Genomic DNA, 21,884 nt, shown 5'->3' on the forward strand with positions numbered 1-21,884 from the left:
TAGAACTAAGTAACCGTATTGTTTGTTTATCCAGTTTATATTCTCGCTAAGAAAAAGTGAAGCTGGAAATATGTTTCTGAGGATGTCTCATCTGACTGCTTTTTAATTTATAGTGGGATGCAACCAAGTTACTTTGAAACATATTTCAGCAGTTGACTCTGATTTGTACGGATATGAATTTCCTAAAGCTGTCAGGTAAGAGAAATTGCTTTCCAAATACATGTTTATTAGATATGTTGGACTTTAAGATTTTTGTTTTTGAAATATGCAGTTTCACTTGAAGAGTTTGTCATGTTAGCTGCAGAGATATACACTCTGTTCAGAAAGTATTTTTAGTGAAAATACCATGTGTAGCTGGTGTGTATATATATATATATGTATATATATACATATATATATATATATATATGTGTGTGTGTGTATATATATATATATATATATATATGTATATGTATATATATATATGTGTGTATTAGGGGTGCAACAATACACAAAATTCATGGTTCGGTTTGGTTCGATACTTTGGTGTCACGGTTCGATATTTTTGCGATACAAAAAAATGTTCATGCCTTTTTAATTTGTCATTTATTAAAATTATAAATATATATTTTAACTCAGAAGTACAATTTTTAAATTTCATGTTGCTGAAACAACAAAATAATAAATCTAAGATCGAGAAATCACTCATCTTTGGAAAAGAGAGTTTATTACAGAGAAATGGCTCTTTCAAAATAAAAGCTATACTATATGATTCTTCTGGGCTATATTCTCAGCAGCATATTAAACATATCAGGTCCCCATAAGGAGAATCATGCGCTAACGGCTGTCTAAATGACTCGGGTAAAGTTTGTAACATGCGTGCTTGTTGTTTTTGTCTGCTTCCACTTGTCTTTGCACCAGGATGATGTCGGCGTAAATGTGCAGTCATATTCGTTGTGTTCCCACTAGTGCTGTCAGCGTTAATCTCGTTGAAATGACGTTAACGCCACAACACGGCAAATCTCCGTTAACGAGTTACCGCGGATCGCCCCGTGCATGGGGCTGGACGGCGTCAACACGTTAACGAGCTAACTGCGCTAACACACTAGTTCCCACCAACTGAGCATTGCGTGGCACATCCGACATACTGTTTTACTTTAGTCCATGACGCCCTTACCTTCAGGGTCATACGTCACATGAGCACCAAGATAGTTCCAAACGCCAGATCTGAATGAGGGTGGGGGAGGTTCAATTTCGGGTAGCGTTGAGGCAGTAGCCATGTTGCAACGAGCTTAGCTTCTGTCTTGCTAGCTTGCGCTGCGCTCAGTGGATCTGCGCTCGACGGTGCAGCCTAGGCGGAGTAGTCGAACGCAGATCCACTGAGTGCTCAACACAAAATTTTGTATTGTTCGATACATATGTGTACTGAACCGTAAGCACTGTATCGAACGGTTCAATATTGATACGAGTATTGTTGCACCCCTAATATATATATATATATATATATATATATATATATATATATATATATATATATATATATATATATATATATATACATACATACATACATACATACACACACACAGTTTCAGTCAGTTATAAGGAAAGCCCTCCAGGGATCATCTTCCATATTGTGATTGTGATTTCAGACAGGGACTTTGGTGAAACAGCTAGCACGGACAAACCAAAGCGGAGCTCAGAATTTAGTGAAAGAAAACTGGCACCAGCTGACTTCAGTGGCATCTACAGCAATGGTGAGAACACAGATTCGTACAGGTCTGGTTTTTATCATCACAGGAAGAGCAAGTGAAGATTTCAGTTAGCAACATTTTAATAAATAAATGATGGGTGGTGCTGTCACTTGGTGTTGGCTCTCTCTGCTGTACAGTCTCATTTACTCTTTCTGTTACATCTCACAGTGGTGTAGCCCATTTAATAAAAATGTTTAGATAATGTCCTATTACACAAATCTGGCTAAATTTATTAAATCCCCTGCAAAATAATTGTCCATGGTTGAGACCAGAAGGCAGAGTTGCAGTCTTACACGCCTCTCTGCAGCTTCTCTCCTCCTGTTATACTCCCAAAACCCCATTCCTATAAAGACTGTGTTTGACCACTTAAAAACAAACCAAATATCATCAAACGTTTATTTCAACATTAAAGAAATAACAAAGAAAGTAGAATATGATTTAATAATTCATCAATATATCGATTTATTCTGCCTTACAGAAACCTGGTTACAGCAGAAGGATTATATTATTTGACATGAATCAACACCCCAAGTCATACTAACTGTTAGAATCCTCGAAGTGCAGGCAGAGGAGGAAAAGTGTAAACAACTTTATTAATCAATCATAAAGACCCAGACATATGGAGAGAAATTTACCTCAAAAGTGTTATGAATTCATACAATATGAACATAAACAAAGATTTATCAATCTGTACTGTGATTTGTGTGTAATTTTTGAGGACTCGCATATGCATGCTCAAATCCACGCACAAATACACAGATATGTGACAACGTGTTTGACCACAACTATAATAAATAGTGATCATTTACACACAAATGATTAAGTTCTGCTTTACTTCAGGAGGCCCAGATACCCCAGGTTTACACTGGGACAGGAACACGGCTTACATTTGTGTATCTGTGTGAAGTTGACAGTGTGATATTTCTCTCAAAACCCCACATGGACATTCGATGTGATCTGTGTGTTCTGTGAAGTTTTTATTTATCATTCACCTGGTCCTTATACAGAGTTTCTGTCTAATTTCTCAAACTTATATTGTACTGATGTAGTGCATTCAGTGATTTAGTACATCTATGTAGATACTGAAAATGACATCCTCAACATGGCATTTAATCTATCACTACTCAACTGGCTCTCTTAAAATGTTAAAGAACCCACTTACTACTTTAATCATACTCTGGATCTTATTCTCACATATGGCATAGAAAGTGAACATTTCTAAGTATTTACTGAAACCCCGTTTTGTCTGATGATTTCTTTGGTTTTCATTGGAAGGTTGGTGGTTTGATCTTTGGCTGGTGCAGTCATCATGCCAAATATCCTTGGGCAATATACTAACCCAAGTTGCATCCACCAAAGTGTGAATGTGTGTTAATGTTAGATAGAAAACACTTAAAAGCATAGAAAAAAGTGTTTGAATGAATAGGTGAGTGAGGCCAGTTATGTAAAGCAAATTGTGTAAAGTAGGTAAAATACTCGATTTAACACAGTGCAGAGCAGCTACCTGAACACTGCTCGGACAGAGGCCAATTATCTTTTTTAACAGTATTAGATCTTCACATCATACAACTCTGGATACTGTGGCTCCTCTGATAAAGAAAGCATCAATTCAGATGCTTTCTTCCCTGGTAAAACTCTCAAATGCACATGCAGTCTGTTAGTAAGATGGCACCAGTGGGGATGGCTGCCATCACTCGATGTTCTCCTCAGTTTAGCATTTTTCTCGTGTAGCGCTATTTTTTTAGCATGCAATGCACTGGTCACCTATGACAGATACTCTTTTAGATGTCCTCAAATATTCACAATCAGGAACCACACCAACTGACTGTACGTGGGTATGGAAAAACCGCCGGAGGAAAGGGTTGAAAAGACCTCGAGTCCTGGTCAAACTGAGGAACAGACAACAGCATTCCCCACTTCCCAGCATTCTTCTAGCTAACGCCAAGCTAGACGAACTACGTCCTGTTAAGGACTGTAATGTCTTTAATTTTACAGAGACATGGGTGGATCCCACAGTCTCTGACTTGACCATTGTTCCAATGGACCTTTCTGTTCTTTCAATAACCGTTAGGACTGTACAAAGTTGGGTAAGTGCAGGGGAATTGATGTGTGCATAAAACAGTGGTGTGTGGATGTACAAGCAGTTTCATAAGGGTTCTCTCCTGATCGTGAACACCTCGTCTCACCGTTTTATCTGCCCAGAGAGTTTACAGCGGTGTTCTGCACCACTGCTTGCATTGCCCCTCCACACCATGATACCATGCTGCTGACGTAGTGGCAGATGTCTTCACAGACATCTTTAACCTCTCCCTGCTGGTGTCTGTAGTCCCCTCATGCTTCAAGAATAACATTATCATCCCTGTTCTGAAGAAACCCAGTGTGAGCTCCCTCAATCATGATTGCCCAGTAGCACTCACCTCCATGGTTATAAACATACAGTCAAAGCTCATATCACATATTCACTGCCTTCTACACTTGACCCTTTTTAGGTTGCCTACAGGCCAGATAGATCCACAGATTATACAACAGTGCTGGCTCTGCACACCATTTCCTACCTGGACCATAAGAACAGTGGACTCATCTCTGTGCTTGTCCTGCTAGACCTCAGCGCAGCGTTCGATACTGTCGACCATAATATCCTATTAGAGCGATTAGAGCATGCTGTAGGTATTACAGGTACTGCACTGCAGTGGTTTGTATCATATCTATCTAATAGACTCCAGTTTGTGCATGTAAATGGAGAGTCCTCTTCACACACTAAGATTAATGGTTGGACCAGTTCTGTTTAATGCTCGTTTTGCACTAGAGGTGTCAAACTAATTTTACATCACAGGCCACATACTGCCCACTTTGATCTTTAGTGGCCTGAACCAGTGAAACTCCTCTTTCTGTCAGTGTAAAGAAGTTACATTTGAACTGTTTTTCTGCATAATAAAAAAAAAGTTGCTGTGACAAAGAAGAAATCTGTCAGCAAGACTTTGAACTTCAATAAATAAATCTGTAAAATTACAGAAAAGTTTCTGGTAGCTCATTGCCCAGACTGCCCTTTTCTTAACTGTAGTCATAAAAAAAGGAAATTTCTATAATAGTAAGTGAAACTTTTCTGCCATTTCATTGTTTATGGCTTAGTTACTTAGTGTTTTATGAACGGCCATAAGGGAGGTTTTTATCATTAGGAAAAGCTGTAAAACTTGTAAAAATACAGTCAAAAGTCCAAAGTTTCTGTTGGTGCTTATTTGTGGTGAGCAGCAGATCAAACAAGTTAACAATTATAAACGGCTTCAAACACACATTCAGGCCTGTGAGACTCATTTAGACACTCAGACAATGAGCCATGGCTCAGTCTGAAACCTGAAGCCTTTTGTCCTCCACGGTGGAAAATGGCTGAAGATAAAAATGGGTATCACTTTAGCCAGCTCCTAATTTGATAAATTCTGCACTTAGGTTTGCAGTCTCCAACGTCATTGAAATTCGTTTCTTTACTTTTTCCCAACACGCTTCCATTTAAATCTGACTCCCCCGTCTCTCTGTGTAGCTGTCTTCAAAATGTCTGCCCCCCTTTCTTTTACATAATGGTATGATCCCATCTATATTTGTATTGGCCACATGGTGTGCCCATCAAAATAAAGTCCGGCTCCTGTCTGCATGAATATGGCTCCCAAATACCAATAAAAATCATATTTTGCATGTGTTGGGTTGTATGGAAGCCCCAAACGCAATTTCATTGTTCTTGACAATGACAATAAAATAAATACTATATAATTGTGGAAATTTTTCCATTTAAATAAAGCCTGCAGACGAGCGGTGAGCGGTAGCTAACATTCTTTGATCCAAACACACAAAGAACAGACAACCAAGCTTGATGAAGTCCCTGCATGACCGCGGGACAGACGGTCAGCAGAGTCTCACTGAGCCCAGCGTGGCTCTCAGTTAAATACCTTCTTCAGGAACAAAAGGCAGTACACAGCTGTTTCACACCTTAAGGTTCACACTCCCTTGCTACCTACCAGAGTCCTCAAAGAGACAAAAGACTGATCCTCTGGAGTTCCTGTTTCCCCCAACATCCTTACTACACCCCCTACCATTTGTCTTACGTATGAGTGTCAGACATGTTAAAATCCAGTGGCACCAAGGCATTACAATAACATGATTAATACATAAGTGAAAGAAATTCCTATACAATCAGTTGGTTACAAGTATAGCGCTTCAACATGCAACAAGAAGAAATGGGAGTGAGACAAAATATTTTCTGAGCATGTAATTTATTGAAAACAACATTTATACTTAAACTACAGCTTTTTGTTTATGATTTGTTGTTCAGTTATTAACTCATGTGCTGTAACAGTCTACACTACCTTCGACTGCACCGGCTACAGGGCCTGTCTAGCGACAGATATTTCAAGGGCACGCAGCTGGGTCTCCAATTCAGTGATCCTGGCCTCCAGAGCTGCCATCTTGTCTCAGAGTGATGCTAAAAAAATATTTTGTGCATTTATTATGTCTAAGCTGGAAGATTGTAATTCATTATCAGCATGTCCTAGTAACTCCCTGAAAAAAGTCTTCAATTTAACCAAACTGCTTCAGCGAGAGTACTGACAGGGACTAGAAGGAGGAAGCATATATTATTTCCATATTAACTTTACAAGGTATTGAATAATCAAACCCCATATCGCCCTAATAGAGCACTTGCTTTTTAGACAGCTGGTTTACTTGTTGTTCCTAGGATATTTAAAAGTGTAATGGGAGGCAGATCCTCCGGCTTTCAAGCCCCACTTCTGTGGAATCAGTTCCTAATTTGGATTCGTGAGACAGACACCCTCTCTACTTTAAGATTAGGATTAAAAACTTTCCTTTTTCAGGCCGCCCTGAGCCAGCACTTAGTTATGCTGGGATAGGCCTAATATACTGGGGGCTTCCCACAACTTGTCCACAAAGATGGACTGTTGTTGTGATTGGGAATTATATAAATAAAATTGAATTAAACTGAATTTAATTGATGTCTGACTATTTTCTATAGAATATTTAATTAATTTCTTTTTCTAATGACCCACATTCCATTAACCAAGACTTTTCATACCTATAGTGGTGCTAAGGCATCACATTGTTTGATTGGAAACACTGGCTTTGGTGCATGCTTCATCTTACAAGTAACAAATAGTATTTAGGCACCTGACATTTATGAAAGGATTGTGTGTGTGTGTGTGTGTGTGTGTGTGTGTGTGTGTGTGTGTGTGACTGTGTGTGTGTGTGTGTGTGTGTGTCTGTGCGCAGACCTGCTCCCAGCTTCAGGCGGTGAGGAGATGACCAGAGGATTTCTGCAGGAACTGGTTGGCATCTTGTTGGGTTTTATATGCAAGTCCAATCAGAGGAGCTCTAAGGTACTGTTTCTATTATTACTTTAAACAGTTGTACTTTGATCAAAGTAGCTTTCTCTGTACGTGATTCAGAATACAGCAGTACCCCTATTCACAAGTGCTTGCCAGATCAGGCACATGATTAATTTGCCAAACTTTTTTTTGTTTCTTTTGTCAAATACTCTTCCTGGTGCAACCCTAAAGGGATTGTGTCTTCTCCTGGAATACAACTAGTGATCTTTCCCTTGATAGACTAATATGTAAACTAGGGCCGAACAGTTTTAGAAATGATCTAATTATGATTTCAATTCAATTCATGATATTCTTCAAATTAAGCTTCAGCACAAAATTCACAATGTACAGTAAGATTTACAAACATCACAGAAGATGACATCATACTATCAGAGCATTAAAAGCTATTAATATCATGTAAGGATGAAAACTAAAGGTAAGAAGTGCTTTCAAATGTATTTATTAACAAGAAACATGCATGTGCATTCTTACTCTACATTTTTCAGCTCTGTTACTACTTTTTCTTTACACTCTGCATATAGCTGTGGGATGGCAACCTGGCTGAAGTAGATGCGGGAGGGTATCATATATCTTCTGTCCAACATGCAAAGGAGGTTTTTAAATCTGTATTTAGTGACCGTGTTAACAAACACCATGTCCCTGACAATGTAATATGTTATGGCATTTGTTATGGCCTGATATCTTTTGCTGCTCTCATCAAACAGAGTTCAGCTGTCAAAAGATGCAGTAATTATAGACTGTTTGCTACAATGAACCTGAGCGCCACTTTCACTAGACTTTTCAGCAGACTTTTTTGTCATGCACTCCTCATGCAAATGCCTGTGGTGATTTTTCAAGTGTCAGTATAAGTTGGTTATGTTTCCGCTACATGTTGCAACTTTAATGCAACAGGTGTTGCACAGTACCTGTTTCTGGTGCACATCTGCAGCCTCAAACCCGCAATACTCCCAAATGACCAACATGCTGGTTTTTGAGAGGCCAAACGGACTGCAACTTAAAAAAAACACCAGCAATAAGAAAAACGCTGAAAAAGCACACAGAACACAATGGAAATGGGAAAAATTACAACAGAAATAAGAAAAAACTGATTTCCAAAAGCACAAGGGAAGTGTTTCTGGGAGATAATAACCTGATGGACCTGTTCCAGGAACCCAAAACATGATAGGTGTGTTTTATCATGATTCATATAATACTGATGACCAAAATATGCTAAGAATTGCGATGGGAGACACTTAAGAGAAGTGGAGGATCTATCGGTTTTGTGAGGAAAGAAAAGATGAGAGGTAAGTGTGTTAGCCTAACTATTAGCCTAAAAATCTGTCATCAGTATTATAGGAATCATTATAAAGCACACCTACCATGTTTTGGGTTCCTGCAACTGGTCCGCCGGGTTATTGTCTCCCAGAAACACTTCCCTTGTGCTTTTGGAAATCTGTTTTTTCCTATTCCTATTTCCGTTGTCGTTTTTCCTATTTCCATTGTGTTCTGTGTGCTTTTGCAGCGTTTTTCTTATTGCTGGTGTTTTCTTAAGTTGCAGTCCGTTTGGCCTCTCAGGGCCACCGTAGAAATCTCCTAACTGCGCTTCTGGTTCGGCTGAAGCCATCATCACATGTTCAGATTTCAAAGCGTAAGGGGCCAGCTAGTTTTGATTGGTTAGCGTGACCTGTCCAGTAGCATGCCACTTCTGATTGGTGAGCTTGGCAGGATGGTAGAGAGATGACATGTGTGTGTTAAAAAAAAAACATAAAAAACCTACAGATCCTGGGTCAGTTAGGAGTGCTACAAAAAACGCAGCTTTGGTGATCACGTGATCACTTTGTCTGAAATCGCAATTTTGATCAGAAAACGATAAATCGTTCAGCCTTAGTGTAAACCATTAGTGTCCTAATATTCTTCTTAGTAGTGTAATGCCAGTCTGGAGTCCACTGTGACAACTTTCCAGCAGTGTGTTTGACTGTAAAACATGGACTTTCTGTTTTGCACACTCCTGTTGTCACAAAGTCTGTGAGGAGGTGGAGTCAGGAAGCCAGCAAGGCTCTGCATTACTCCTGACTGGGACACGCTCTGTGATCCAAATGGTGAATATGTCAACAGCATCACAGACTGCATAATTAACCTATATGCATTTCTGTGGGGATCTTCCCAACTAGAACTGTACACTGTTTTCCCAGTAACAAGCACTGGATCAACATTACTTAATTGCCTTTTTCTCACCATTTTTGTAGCAACACACTACAACTACACTACACACTACAACAAACCTGTAGGAATTAGTAGAACCAGCTTTCAAGGCTTAATCAACCTCCACTACTGCAGAACAGCTTTAAATTGTTGACTCACGTTGTTTTCACTGAAAAAGGCCTTTTTGTATAATTCTGAAATGTACATTCTTTTTTGGTTTTGGGTAACCTTACCTTTTTTTTAAACCTCTGGCAGTTCATCACTTACCTTTGTACCATTTCAAGCTATTCATTGGACTTGAACGACTTGAATTGCAATAAATAACTCAAAAAATTGGGGTGTTCTAAAAACCTTTGGCCAGTAGTGTAAATACAGTAGTTTTACAGGTTATTCTGTGTTTATAGAATTACTTTAATATATAAAAAACTAAAATAATAGTCATTAATTTCAAATCACTTTGTCTATTTGTAATATATGTAAAGCACATGTATGCTGTTAATCCTGTTTTTCACTTTTCACTTCTACCTACTGGCAAAAAATGTAATTCTTAATAAAATGATAGAGGAATGAGTCCCCATATTAAAATCCCAGCGAAACTGACATGATTGAAAATGTTTTTATGTATGTGTAGGATTTAAAATGTGTATGATTTTAAAATGTAAAAAATAGTATCTACCATGTAGGTGCTGGACTTCCATCATCCTCATCAGCTAAAGGAGGGACTGGAGGGCTTCAGTCTTGACCTGCCAGTACAACCAGAAACTCTGGAGCAGTTACTAGTGGACTGTAGAGACACCCTCAAATATGGTGTTAGTACAGGTATGGGAAGTACTAAAATATGTTTATTGTGTCAGGTCTGAGTTCTTACCTACAGATGTGTGTTTCTTTTGCAACTTAAAATACAAAGAAGTTCTGTTCCACTCAACAATGGAGGATTTGTCTCTATGCAAATTACGTTACCTGGATCACTTGAGATTCAGATGTGCTCAGTGTGCCATGCAATCTGCTGAAGTGCTTCTGCAGGTCCTTGTTATTAATACTTAATTGTTTATGTATTTATTTTGAAAAATATAATTGGTTTTTAGCACACTAAATAGCAGTGAATAAGCCTAGTTTTGTCCAAGTGCTCCAGCGAATATAGAACCAAGTCAGGTTTTGAGTCACAATGTAGAACCATAACTTCTTTATGCAGTCTACATTTTCCTAATGAACCTTGGCTGCAAATATTTGCTTTCCCCACTGATTAGTACAAAGAACCTTTTCTAAAACATTTGATGGCAGGAAGTGCGTTGGAAAATATATTACTTGTACTTTCTGACCTTGTTCTCTGTCATTTGTGGAAAATGCAAGGAACAATTTGTTTTTCAGTGTCTTATGGAGTAGTTTGTGGCATAGCAGCATTATAAATTAACCACAAGCTAAAAGAAAAAACATTTATAAAAAAAACTTTCATATTTTCCAACACTGCCCTTACCTTTAATATCTCAGCTGCCATCACTTTATCAGTGTAAACAGAAGGAGTAATAAAATACTTAATAATATTCACCACTGATGCTGCTTCTATGGCTAAGGAAAATTTCACCATGAGATTTCCTCTTCCAATCAGCACCGTTATCCTCAGTCCTGTGTATGATAGTGACATTGAGTTTTTAAGATCTCACCAGACTAGACTGAAAATGTTTTTGCTTGACTGAAACTCTCTTTATTAGCGAAGCATTCCTGGTCCAAGTTCTCCCGTGTTTTTCGTATACAGCAGATAAAGTAATTATTGAGCATGTCACAAGTTTTCTAAGAAAATATATTCCCACTGCCTCGAAATTCTGACCAGATGTGGGTAACGAGCCAGGGGGGCACGTTCGTCAACAACAAAGTCGTCAATCCTAAATTTGAAATCCAGGTTCAATTTTTCTTCTAATGGAGATGATATGTTTTAACTGAAGAGACTTGCAAGGAGACATGAGTGGAGAAGGTCCAGTAAAAGAAAATTGTGTCTGTAACCCTTGGATCAAAAATGGTCCCTAGGTGAATGGCAAACAAGCATATGGGAACCCGAGGACACCACTACACCACTCTAATCAACCTTATGCATTTTATCTATGCTGTCTAAAAAATTGCCACTGCATTATTCATCGGGAAACTGAATTTACTTTACCCAACCCACTCACCAAGAGCCAAACATTTAAAAGTCAGAGGCACCTTCGTGGGATGCTGGCAAGTCAGCCACTCCAAACCCAATGCACTCAAGCACACATGCACGCACGCGCACACCCAAGCACAGCTGCCGAAATACTGTAAAATGATGCATGCACCAAAGTTACTCTTTTTATGCCAGTGTTTCCAAACAAACAATCTGATGCCTTAAGAGCACCACTATAGGTATAAAAAGTATTGGTTAACAGAATGTGGGTTGTTAGAAAGAAATTGATTAAATATTCTTTAGACAATAGTCAGACATCAAATACATTCAGTTTCATTCAGTTTTATTTATATAGCCCCAAATCACAACAACACTTGCCTCAAGGTGCGTTATACTGTAAGGTGAAGAGCCTAAAAGAATACAGGGAAAACCTCAACAATCATGTGACCCCTCTGAGCAGGTCCTTTGGTGACAGTGGGAAGGAAAAAACCCTTTTAATCGGAACTGCTGGTGGAACAAGGCTTCCCTGTTACAGGGAATAATGAAGGACATTTCTGTTACTGTACATCTTTAATCACATTCTTTGTTGTCTTTATTTTATTGGAGATGTATAAATGCACACAAGAAATGTCAAACCTTAGTAGTAAAGTATTATGTATTATTTTATAACACACACACACATGCACTCATAAGCATAAAAACACATATATAAACCCCAAACAGAAAAAACCCACACTATAAAACTATATATACACTAATTCTTCTTTACTTATGTTTTTCAGGTCATCCACGTTTTTTCAATCAGCTCTCTTCAGGTTTGGATGTGATTGGTGTGGCTGGCGAGTGGTTGACCTCAACAGCCAACACGAACATGTAAGATCTCAAAAAAGTCACATTATACAAAAGTTATACATTGATTTGCATGTCATTGAGAAAAAATATTGAGGGAAATAAGTATTTGATCTCCAATCAAAACATGACTTAGTACTTGGTGGAGAAACCCTTGTTGGGAAGCACAGTAGAATACATTTCAGAAAATCCTTTAGGCTTCTTGGCTGCCTAATGGACAGATTTTCTATCCGGTCGTTAAGTCTGACGTCACTAGCCGTGTCGGGGCCTAAACTCCGCTGCAGGTCCATATATCAAACGATCACTATGGCATTACTGAGAGTTGAAAAACTGTCTAAAGTCTTTCATCTTTAATAAAATGATCAGCGTTCTGCTCTACCAGGTGTAACAATTGAGTTTAACATCCAGGCATCCATGAAAACGGAATTTATGACATTTAACGGAGTTAGAAGTTAGCAGGAAGTTAGCTCGCTAGCTTCCATCTAAATACAATATAGCATGTCCTGACTGCGGGGTTTTGGAAACAAATTAAAACGTACAGCTCTGCTATCACTTCCAGCATAAATGAAGACAGAAAACTAAACAGCAGTGACGTTTGTAGGGTTACTGAAGTTGAGCTACCTGGTATATAATGATGTGCTACGTGACCGCTAGCGACACAGCTATGTTAGCATAATATAAACAAGCTAACTTTTTTCCACTCGATAAAAGTTACCGTGAGTGTTCTCGGTGGTCAGGAACAAATGTAATCGCATAGCAGGATGCTGTAAAAGGACCAAACTTCAGCCAGGAGAACAACTGAGATAATACATCCACAATACGAGGTTAGTCATTCATATACTGCTGCATGGGCTGGGCTGTAGTTACATCCTAAGGTTTTAAAAACTGAGCCTAAATAAATGATTAGCGGTAATAAAAGCCGAGGGAGGTCAACAGTGATCACTGACTGTTTTACTAATAATACTAAGAATAATACTAAGTGCAATAATCCTTTCAGTCATCGTTGTATTTTTACTCAGTTGTATATAGTATTTGTATTCTATTTTTATCTTATTGTATATTTATTTTATTTTATTCTACTGTATATAGTATTTTATTTTATTCTATTCTGTACAGTTGTGTACTGTATTTATTCTTATTGTATTCTAATTTTTGCCTCATAACTTTTGCACTGTCCACTTCCTGCTGTGACAAAACAAATTTCCCACGTGTGGGACTAATAAAGGTTATCTTATCTTATCTTTTAGGGGCTTTTTGAGATTAAATAGAAGAAAATACAAAACATTAAACATGTTAACAACACAAAAGCCATATTAAACGCAGACTACTTTAGGCCCGGAAGTAGGATTCGTCGCGTCATCACTTAACGACCGGATAGAACTAAGGTGTGTTGTGCGAGTGTTTTAGTGTGAGTGGGTTTATCTATTGCTTTGTTCTTGTACAACGCTTTGGGAAAACTTTTTAAAGTTTTTAAATGTGCTATATAAATAAATTGGATTTGGATTTGGAACTTGTTAAATGTAGAAAGCTGTCTATAAAATCAGTTTGTTCCATTCCAACCTGGGCAATTCTAAAAAATTGTGAAGGAACATCAGTGACAAGCTTATAAACCTGCACAAGGCTGGAATTTGTTATAAGACCATCAGTGAAAAGCTTGGTGAGAAGGTGGAAATGGAGGAAATATAAAATTACCTTTGACCTTTGCTTGTTAATGATCTGAAGGCAGCTGGAACCACGCTCACCAAGAACACTATTGGTGACACACTAAGCTGTAATGGATTGAAATCTTGCTGCAACTGCAAGGTCCTCCTGCTCTTGAATAATCAAGACCCTTCTTATCTTAAAGACCTCATAGTGCGACGAATCCTACTTCCGGGTCTAAAGTAGTCTGCGTTTAATATGGCTTTTGTGTTGTTAACATGTTTAATGTTATGTATTTTCTTCTATTTGATCTCAAAAAGCTCCTAAAACAGTCAGTGATCACTGTTGACCTCCCTCGGCTTTTATTACCGCTAATCATTTATTTAAGCTCAGTTTTTAAAACCTTAGGATGTAACTACAGCCCAGCCCATGCAGCAGTATATGAATGACTAACCTCGTATTGTGGATGGATTATCTCAGTTGTTCTCCTGGCTGAAGTTTGGTCCTTTTACAGCATCCTGCTATGCGATTACATTTGTTCCTGACCACCGAGAACACTCACGTTAACTTTTATCCAGTGGAAAAAAAGTTAGCTTGTTTATATTATGCTAACATAGCTGTGTCGCTAGCGGTCACGTAGCACATCATTATATACCAGGTAGCTCAACTTCAGTAACCCTACAAACGTCACTGCTGTTTAGTTTTCTGTCTTCATTTATGCTGGAAGTGATAACAGAGCTGTACGTTTGAATTTGTTTCCAAAGCCCCGCAGTCAGGACATGCTATATTGTATTTAGATGGAAGCTAGCGAGCTAACTCCCTGCTAACTTCTAACTCCGTTAAATGTCATAAATTCCGTTTTCATGGATGCCTGGATGTTAAACTCAATTGTTACACCTGGTAGAGCAGAACGCTGATCATTTTATTAAAGATGAAAGACTTTAGACAGTTTTTCAACTCTCAGTAATGCCATAGTGATCGTTTGATATATGGACCTGCAGCGGAGTTTGAGCCCAGACACGGCTAGTGACGTCAGACTGAACAACCGGATAGGAGCCAGAGCCTCCAGCTTTCAGGCCCCTCCTCTGTGATTTGAATTTTTAATTCATTAAATAAATATGGACAATCATTTCAACCAGGAAAAAGAACTGTTTAAAGAAATAATTGAAATTACCATTACACCGATGCCGATGAGTGTGTGTAAACCAGGGGTAGGCAACCTTTCTGATGACGAGTGCCATTTAGAATTTCTTCAGAAGTCAGTGTGCCATATGATTGCATTAGCAATCAATTTTAGAACGCTCTATATTAACAGTTACACACTATATAGAAAAACTTTATAGAATTATATTTGTGCACAGATGTTGGCAGCTATCAGCGAATAGTTATCAGCTATTTTGAAACAAAAAAAGACTTTTTATCCATAACAGCAAATGAACTGAACAACAGAAAATCCAAATGCTATTTACGGTCTCCTCACAACAATAATTAAGAAAAATAAACTGGGCCAATATGGCATGTTTGTTAATACAGAGACACACATGTTAATGTGATCTCTGGTCTCCCACTCAGAGACACAGGTCTCCGAGTGTCCAGCATTCAGAGGCTACCTGAGGACTCATGTGAGAGAAAATCTGCTCACACAGATATGTAGAGCCAAATACTGTCAATAAGGCCTCTGCAATGTTCTGAAGACAGTTAACTTTGTCAGGTAGTGATGTCCAGCAGGTGAAAATGCAGCTCCATGAACACGCACAGCTATGGATTCCAGCTGCTTCAATGTTATATGTATGATTTCTATACATTTTACGTCAGATAAAAACTTTGGTTGTAAGCTTCAGATAATTATTTAATAAAAGCGAGACATTTTAAATGAGAATAAGAAAGTGTTTCTTTGTGCCCCCCTTTTCCTGTTAATGCCCTACCTGGCCCCCTGGCAAAACTTTGCTAGGCCCGCCCCTGCACAGTTACCAGCTGTCAGCTGCTTAGAAAAGGATCCTGGTGTTATTTGTCTCTCAGAAACAGTTCATAACTTCAACTCATTCATGTCACCTAAAAGGTAAACCTGTTTCTCCATCACCTGTTCAGCTCTGATGGTTCAGTAAGGACATCTCCTGGTTTCATCTTCATGTTTCCCTCTCACCACATATCCAAACCGACATCATGACCAGCAGCTTTACAGCTGTGGCTCCAGCAAACATCAGCTGATACTAGAAAGTAATATTAAATAAATTCTAACAACAGCTGATCAAGCTTAAACGTGCTGCTGTTGTTTAGCGCGACATCCGCTGGTTTCCTCTTTCTGGAGCAAAGTGGGCGATAAATAAACAAGAGAGAAAAGCCGATCAGCTGATCATTGATCAGTTTCATGATTGAAGTAGCAACAGGAGAGAGAGGGAGAGAGAATGAGAGAAGAAGAGGAAGCTGTGCAGCGTAAACACAGAGTAACTCCAGCTTTGTGTCTTTTTCCATTCTAGCTGAAGTTCGGGACAAACTGTTCTTTTTCAGCTCAACATGAAACGCGTAATATTTTCGCTCAATACGAGACGATTCCATCTTTTTACGGGACGGTTGGCAACTCTACTAACTAACCTTATGAATAAAATAAATTTCACTATCAGTAACATCATAGCACCCACCCAGCTGTATAGAAACTCCGTCATGCTAGCTAGCACGCAGCACGAGTTATTGTAACTGACTGTAAAAAGTCAGCACAACGAAAACAAACTCCACCTAAACTTGGTTTATATCTGACCCAGATAGACTGCAGGTCATAACTTCTTACCTGAAGTTCAGTTCACCTGACACTCGGACCTGCAGCTGCCTCGGGGCTCTCCTCCTGCCTCCCCTTTCTCTCATCCACCTGCTGGCCTCCACCACTTGCTAATGTTACTGAATCTGAGGAAGCACCGCCATAGCCACCACCAAACAACTGAGTTATTTTTACACACTGACCAGCATCTGGCCAATCCACCACCTTTCATTGTTTATACCGTTACAAAGAAAAAAAAAGTCACCGGGCCACCGAGCAAATGCCCGGTATGCCCGATGGCCAGTCCAGCTATGGTCGTGCCATCAGTTAACCCTTCGCGTGCCAGCTGTGGCATGCGTGCCTAGGGTTGCCGACCCCTGGTGTAAACTTACATATTAATGTATGTATAGTCCAAAAAAATGGATGAACACTTTGAAAATGCATACTCTTGCCACAGAAGGCATATGAGGCATTGTTGTGCACCATGAGGAACCCAGGACCCACTGCACCAGCGTAGGCTCTGACAATCCAAGGATTTCTTTCTGATACCTAATGGCAGTCAGGGTGCTGTTGTATTCATGTATCCACCTTGAGGAATCACCAGTAAAACACTTCTTTCATCAATTATTATTTATTAAGACATAGACATAGAATGATTAAATATTATCATGTGCATGAATCTCTTTTGTTCAGAAAACCACAGGCTCTAAACCAGTTAGCGGAGTTCACAGAGTTTTATATGAGAATGTGCAACTATCTAAAACTGGCTGGGAGATGCTGCTTGTTTTACAGGCTTTATTTGTAATAGAATTACATTTCTATGTAATTCTAGAATGTACATTTCTTTACCAGGTTCACATATGAAGTTTCGCCTGTTTTCCTCCTCATTGAGGAGGCTCTGCTGAAAAAAATGCGAAGCATTGTGGGGTGGGCTGATGATGAGGGTGACGGACTCTTCTGTCCAGGTAAAAAAAAGATATGACAAAAATCTGCTTCAAGAAGTTAAAAGTAAACACCTTTAGATATGGATAACTGACTAATTAAAGAAAAAACCTGAACCTTTGACCTCTATGAATGATAAAGCTATTTTTTTTATATATTATGGTCATTTTATGCACTAAGGGGAATTTTTACTGCCATGGATTTTGTCAAAATGCATGCACACCATGATTTACACTCTTTACAAATCAGTACAAAATTGATTTGACTTTGAGTTTAGATTGAGTAAATTGAGTTTAGAGTATCAGTAGTTAAAGAAAGGTATACAATGGACTAACTTTCTACTTGCATTCTATTTTCTATAGGAGGCACGATATCCAATCTGTACAGCATCCTCTTGGCCAGGTATCACTTCTACCCAGAGGTGAAGACCAGAGGGATGGGAGCTCTGCCTCGGCTGGCCATGTTCACGTCAGAACATGTAATCATAACTCGCACACTCTCTCAATCTATGGGCGTAAGCCCTGCAGCTCCACATGAAAGTGGCATTATTTTGACTTCTTGCATTGTTTCTGGTCTAACATGTCTGATGTTCATTTTTGCGTTTAATAAGACCTCCAAAAGAAGTTACAGTACTTCAGTCCAATTACAATCCAAGTTTCAAGCCACCCCCCCCCCCCCCCCCCCTTATTTCTTTGTATTTTGCTAGGAAAGTTGTAAATAGGTTCAGTGAAGCATGTGCAAACATAAAGGGAAATATATATGTAAAATGATATAAGAAAAACCAGAGTTTCTACAATTCTAAAAACTAAAAAAGAATATCACTATTTTGTATGAGTACCTTTATTCTTCAGCACAGCCTGAACAGGAAGGCATTCTTCAGATGTCTTTAAGTAGTCTTCAGAAATCCATTCAAAGGTCTACTTTTAATATTCTCCGTCTTTTGTTCTGTTCTCTGTCAAGATGATCCCAAACTGCTTCAAAAATAAGATCAGGGTTATTGGGAAGCCTGCTCATCACTGATAGTCTTCCCATTGTGTGTTTCCAGAGTATGCTGTTACCATTTGAGATTATTGTTATGTTAAACATGCAGACTGGCTGTCAAGAAGGTGGCTTCTTGGTTCATCTGCTGAACTAGGTGCCCTGTTTAGGCTTGAATGGTACATATGCCAGCATCAAGTGGTGTGATGCACTAGCTAAAACTTTGAAAAACTCTCAGAAAGCTGAGCTGCTCAAGATGAGCTCTTTTAAGAATTTCAGGAAAGTTTGGTTCTTTGGAAGCAAAGTGAAAATACATAACTAGGCCAATGAAAAAGAAGGGTGGCACTGGCTCAAAACCTTTGCACTGTGCTGTTTATGGTTGGCTGTTTTTGTCAGTGCAATATCCTAAAATGGCTTGTGTGCAGCACGAGTGAAACACAATTACAGAATAATAAATATAAACGAGCACCTGCAAATGCCTTAATGGAATCACTATGAGCACTTCTTTCAGTTGAATCAAGGGGTTAAGTCTTTTTCTTGATATTGAAGTGAGACAAATACAGATGAAAGGCTTTCTCTCCTTCTATTCAGAGTCATTATTCAATAAAGAAATCTGCAGCTGTGCTGGGCATAGGCACTGAGAATGTGGTTGTGGTGAAATGTGATGAAAGGTGAGTAAGGTGCATGCTAACCACACCTGACATTAACACGGCCTAATCAAACATGTTTGCTCACCTGTCCCAGTTTGTCTGTATTCATTTATATGTTTTGCTAAAATTGTTCCAATAGGAGAAGATATTTGATATTATGTTTCATAGATATTAAAAAACAAAAGACAATAAAAATATTTTTATAGTGATGTGTGTCATACATTATATTACATAATTTCCTCTGATTCTGATCCACTATATTACAATATATTGCATATATTTGGCATAAATAGATTTGATTTTCATGTGTTATAGATTAATGAAAGGGAATAGCACATTTCTATTTACTGAACATGTATACACTTTTTGTTTAAGAGGGAAAATTATTCCTGCAGCACTTGAGACTTCCATTGCCACAGCTAAAGAAAAGGTATGAATGAAAGGTTTTTTAAAAAATACATCAGTAAAAACAATCCTTGTCAGTACAAATCCCTGCCTCTCTCTAGGGTTTGGTTCCTTTCTATGTGAACGCCACAGCAGGAACTACTGTGTATGGAGCCTTTGATCCCCTCAATGCCATTGCAGACATCTGCGACACACACACACTCTGGATGCACGTTGATGTAAGTGCTCTCTACACCTCTCCCTGCTTTCACACAGAGGACATTATTTACAGTGTAACCTTTGACCTACACCAAAATGTTTTCCTAAAATCAAATGGATTACAGTGCGCATACTTGCTTTCTGTTTTCAGTATCATGTTTGGACTATGTAAATAATTTATGCACCTACTTCAGGAGTAATACAATATACACTCAAACCAGTCTCTCTTTGTGCATAATTGCATATTATTACATTTGAGTTGAGTCTTTCATGCACCAGTTTTATTTTCCGTTTTGTGTGTTTGAGAAAAGAGAATCTGAAATCTAAAATCAGGAAGTACAGATTGCCGAGTGTTGTGTGCACACCACTAGCATCATGCAAATAAATTTGATGTTGTGCAAGTTTTCAAATTACTGCTACTTATAACATTTAAAGTACTTTAATTAAATTTTATTTACATAGCCCCAATTCACAACAACATTTATCTGATAAAGCATCCAAATGCGACTTAGAGTCACATTTGACTCATATTCATCTTGCCATAACCAATTTTGTAAGGAAGACTGAATCAATATGTTGATCATTTACTAACAAGGACCTAATATTTGGTAGTCCACAGTCCTGTAATTTACTCTTCCTGCTCCCAAATCTAAATAGTCAATTTTTAAGGGGTGTGTAATAAATTCTAGAAACACATTTGTAGAAACATAGATGGTCTATCGAAAGTGCCTGTGTTCTTTGATTCTGTCCCTCCAGGCAGCTTGGGGTGGAGGCCTGCTGATGTCAGACAGACACAGAATGAAATTGGAGGGCATTGAACGGTAACTATCCAAATATTCCCAGTCAGTTCACACAGCATATTTCCACTGGAACAGCACTATTAAGAGCCAACAAGCAATTTGAGAGCCAGCTCAACAATAAAGCAAAGCAAGGTTTCAAATGACACTGAACATAATGATTAGTTGAACTGAAAAGAAAATAACATACCCACCATCCAGCTTGACCACAGGAAGCATTTATGTTATATTGCATCGTGTTAGTACAGAACGTTTGAAGTGCATCATTTTTTTTATTATCTAACACACAATGAAACCCCTCCTTTATTAAATGTCCTGCCAGATGGAAAAGCCATCTGTGTTTATCACTGAGCCTCTCTTTGAGGCCCTCCCAAAATTTAATTGAAGGTAAACTCAGTGTGTGTGTGCATTGCACAAACTGAGAAAAGAAATTTACTGGTAAAGGTAATGTTGTGTATCTAATGTCAAACTTCAAAATAAAAAAAAAGATATTAGCAGATTCAACAAGCTTGTGACAATTTACATCCTATTGCAAGATCTTCTTCATATGTTTTTCACATGTATCCACAAGCAAACACATCTTTTCCAATGCCTCCCGGGGCCAGGGGTGAAAGGGAGAACATCTGGTTTAATTGGCTGTACCACCAAATCTGTTATTTAAATATAGACATGTGTGGTATCCATAGAAACGTCAGAATCTCTGTGCAGGAAGTGTACTTCGATACCAGTTTACAAAAAATCTTTATTTTCTCTCTCTATTGTAAGGTCGACCCACTATTCTGCCTTTTTTGTTTGCTTATTACACACCAGTCTACCGTTGTGTATAGTATTTTTGGCCACTTGTTTTCTTTTTCCCCCAAAAAATGACCTCTGACAAGAAAGCCTAATTTTTGCTATTGAATACCAGATTGCTTCACCGCAGCAGCATTGATCTTTGCACAGGTAATGTCCATATGTTGATTCATTGTTTTCTTCAGTTTTTGATCTACAGTAGCATATTTTCAAGGGAGCTATATGCTATAAAAAGACCAGGCCAAGAAAAATTCCTATATATTTTTCTGTTTTATCCAGTGGCATCTGCTCTGATGCGCACACCTCTGGTTAAGTCTCACAAGTACCAAGATGGTTTTGGCACCAAGATGGTTTACACACAGTTTGTAATTGAAGAGAACTAGTCAATTATTTTTGGGCAGTTGCAGCTGTGGGGAAAAGATCTCAGAAGAAAAAACAACAA

The 21,884-nt window shown here is 38.5% G+C and overlaps 1 protein-coding gene across 1 annotated transcript in view; it reads left to right on the forward strand.

Moving 5' to 3' along the window:
- Window positions 1-21,884, forward strand: part of LOC146554246 (glutamate decarboxylase 1-like) — a 36,583-nt gene continuing 14,699 nt past the window's right edge. Inside the window, exons 1-11 of the mRNA XM_085254506.1 lie at window positions 1-195; window positions 1,632-1,736; window positions 7,005-7,111; window positions 9,985-10,120; window positions 12,221-12,311; window positions 17,533-17,645; window positions 17,985-18,100; window positions 19,192-19,271; window positions 19,626-19,680; window positions 19,757-19,873; window positions 20,610-20,674. Coding sequence (XP_085110632.1) covers window positions 174-195; window positions 1,632-1,736; window positions 7,005-7,111; window positions 9,985-10,120; window positions 12,221-12,311; window positions 17,533-17,645; window positions 17,985-18,100; window positions 19,192-19,271; window positions 19,626-19,680; window positions 19,757-19,873; window positions 20,610-20,674 — 1,007 coding nt within the window. The 5' untranslated portion in view covers window positions 1-173. The remainder of the gene's footprint in view (window positions 196-1,631; window positions 1,737-7,004; window positions 7,112-9,984; window positions 10,121-12,220; window positions 12,312-17,532; window positions 17,646-17,984; window positions 18,101-19,191; window positions 19,272-19,625; window positions 19,681-19,756; window positions 19,874-20,609; window positions 20,675-21,884) is intronic.

Source organism: Mchenga conophoros, linkage group LG18 (assembly GCF_057382185.1).
Source record: "Mchenga conophoros isolate Kocher_MC1m ecotype Shallow Benthic linkage group LG18, M_conophoros_male_GT1.1, whole genome shotgun sequence".
Taxonomy (NCBI): Eukaryota; Metazoa; Chordata; class Actinopteri; order Cichliformes; family Cichlidae; genus Mchenga; species Mchenga conophoros.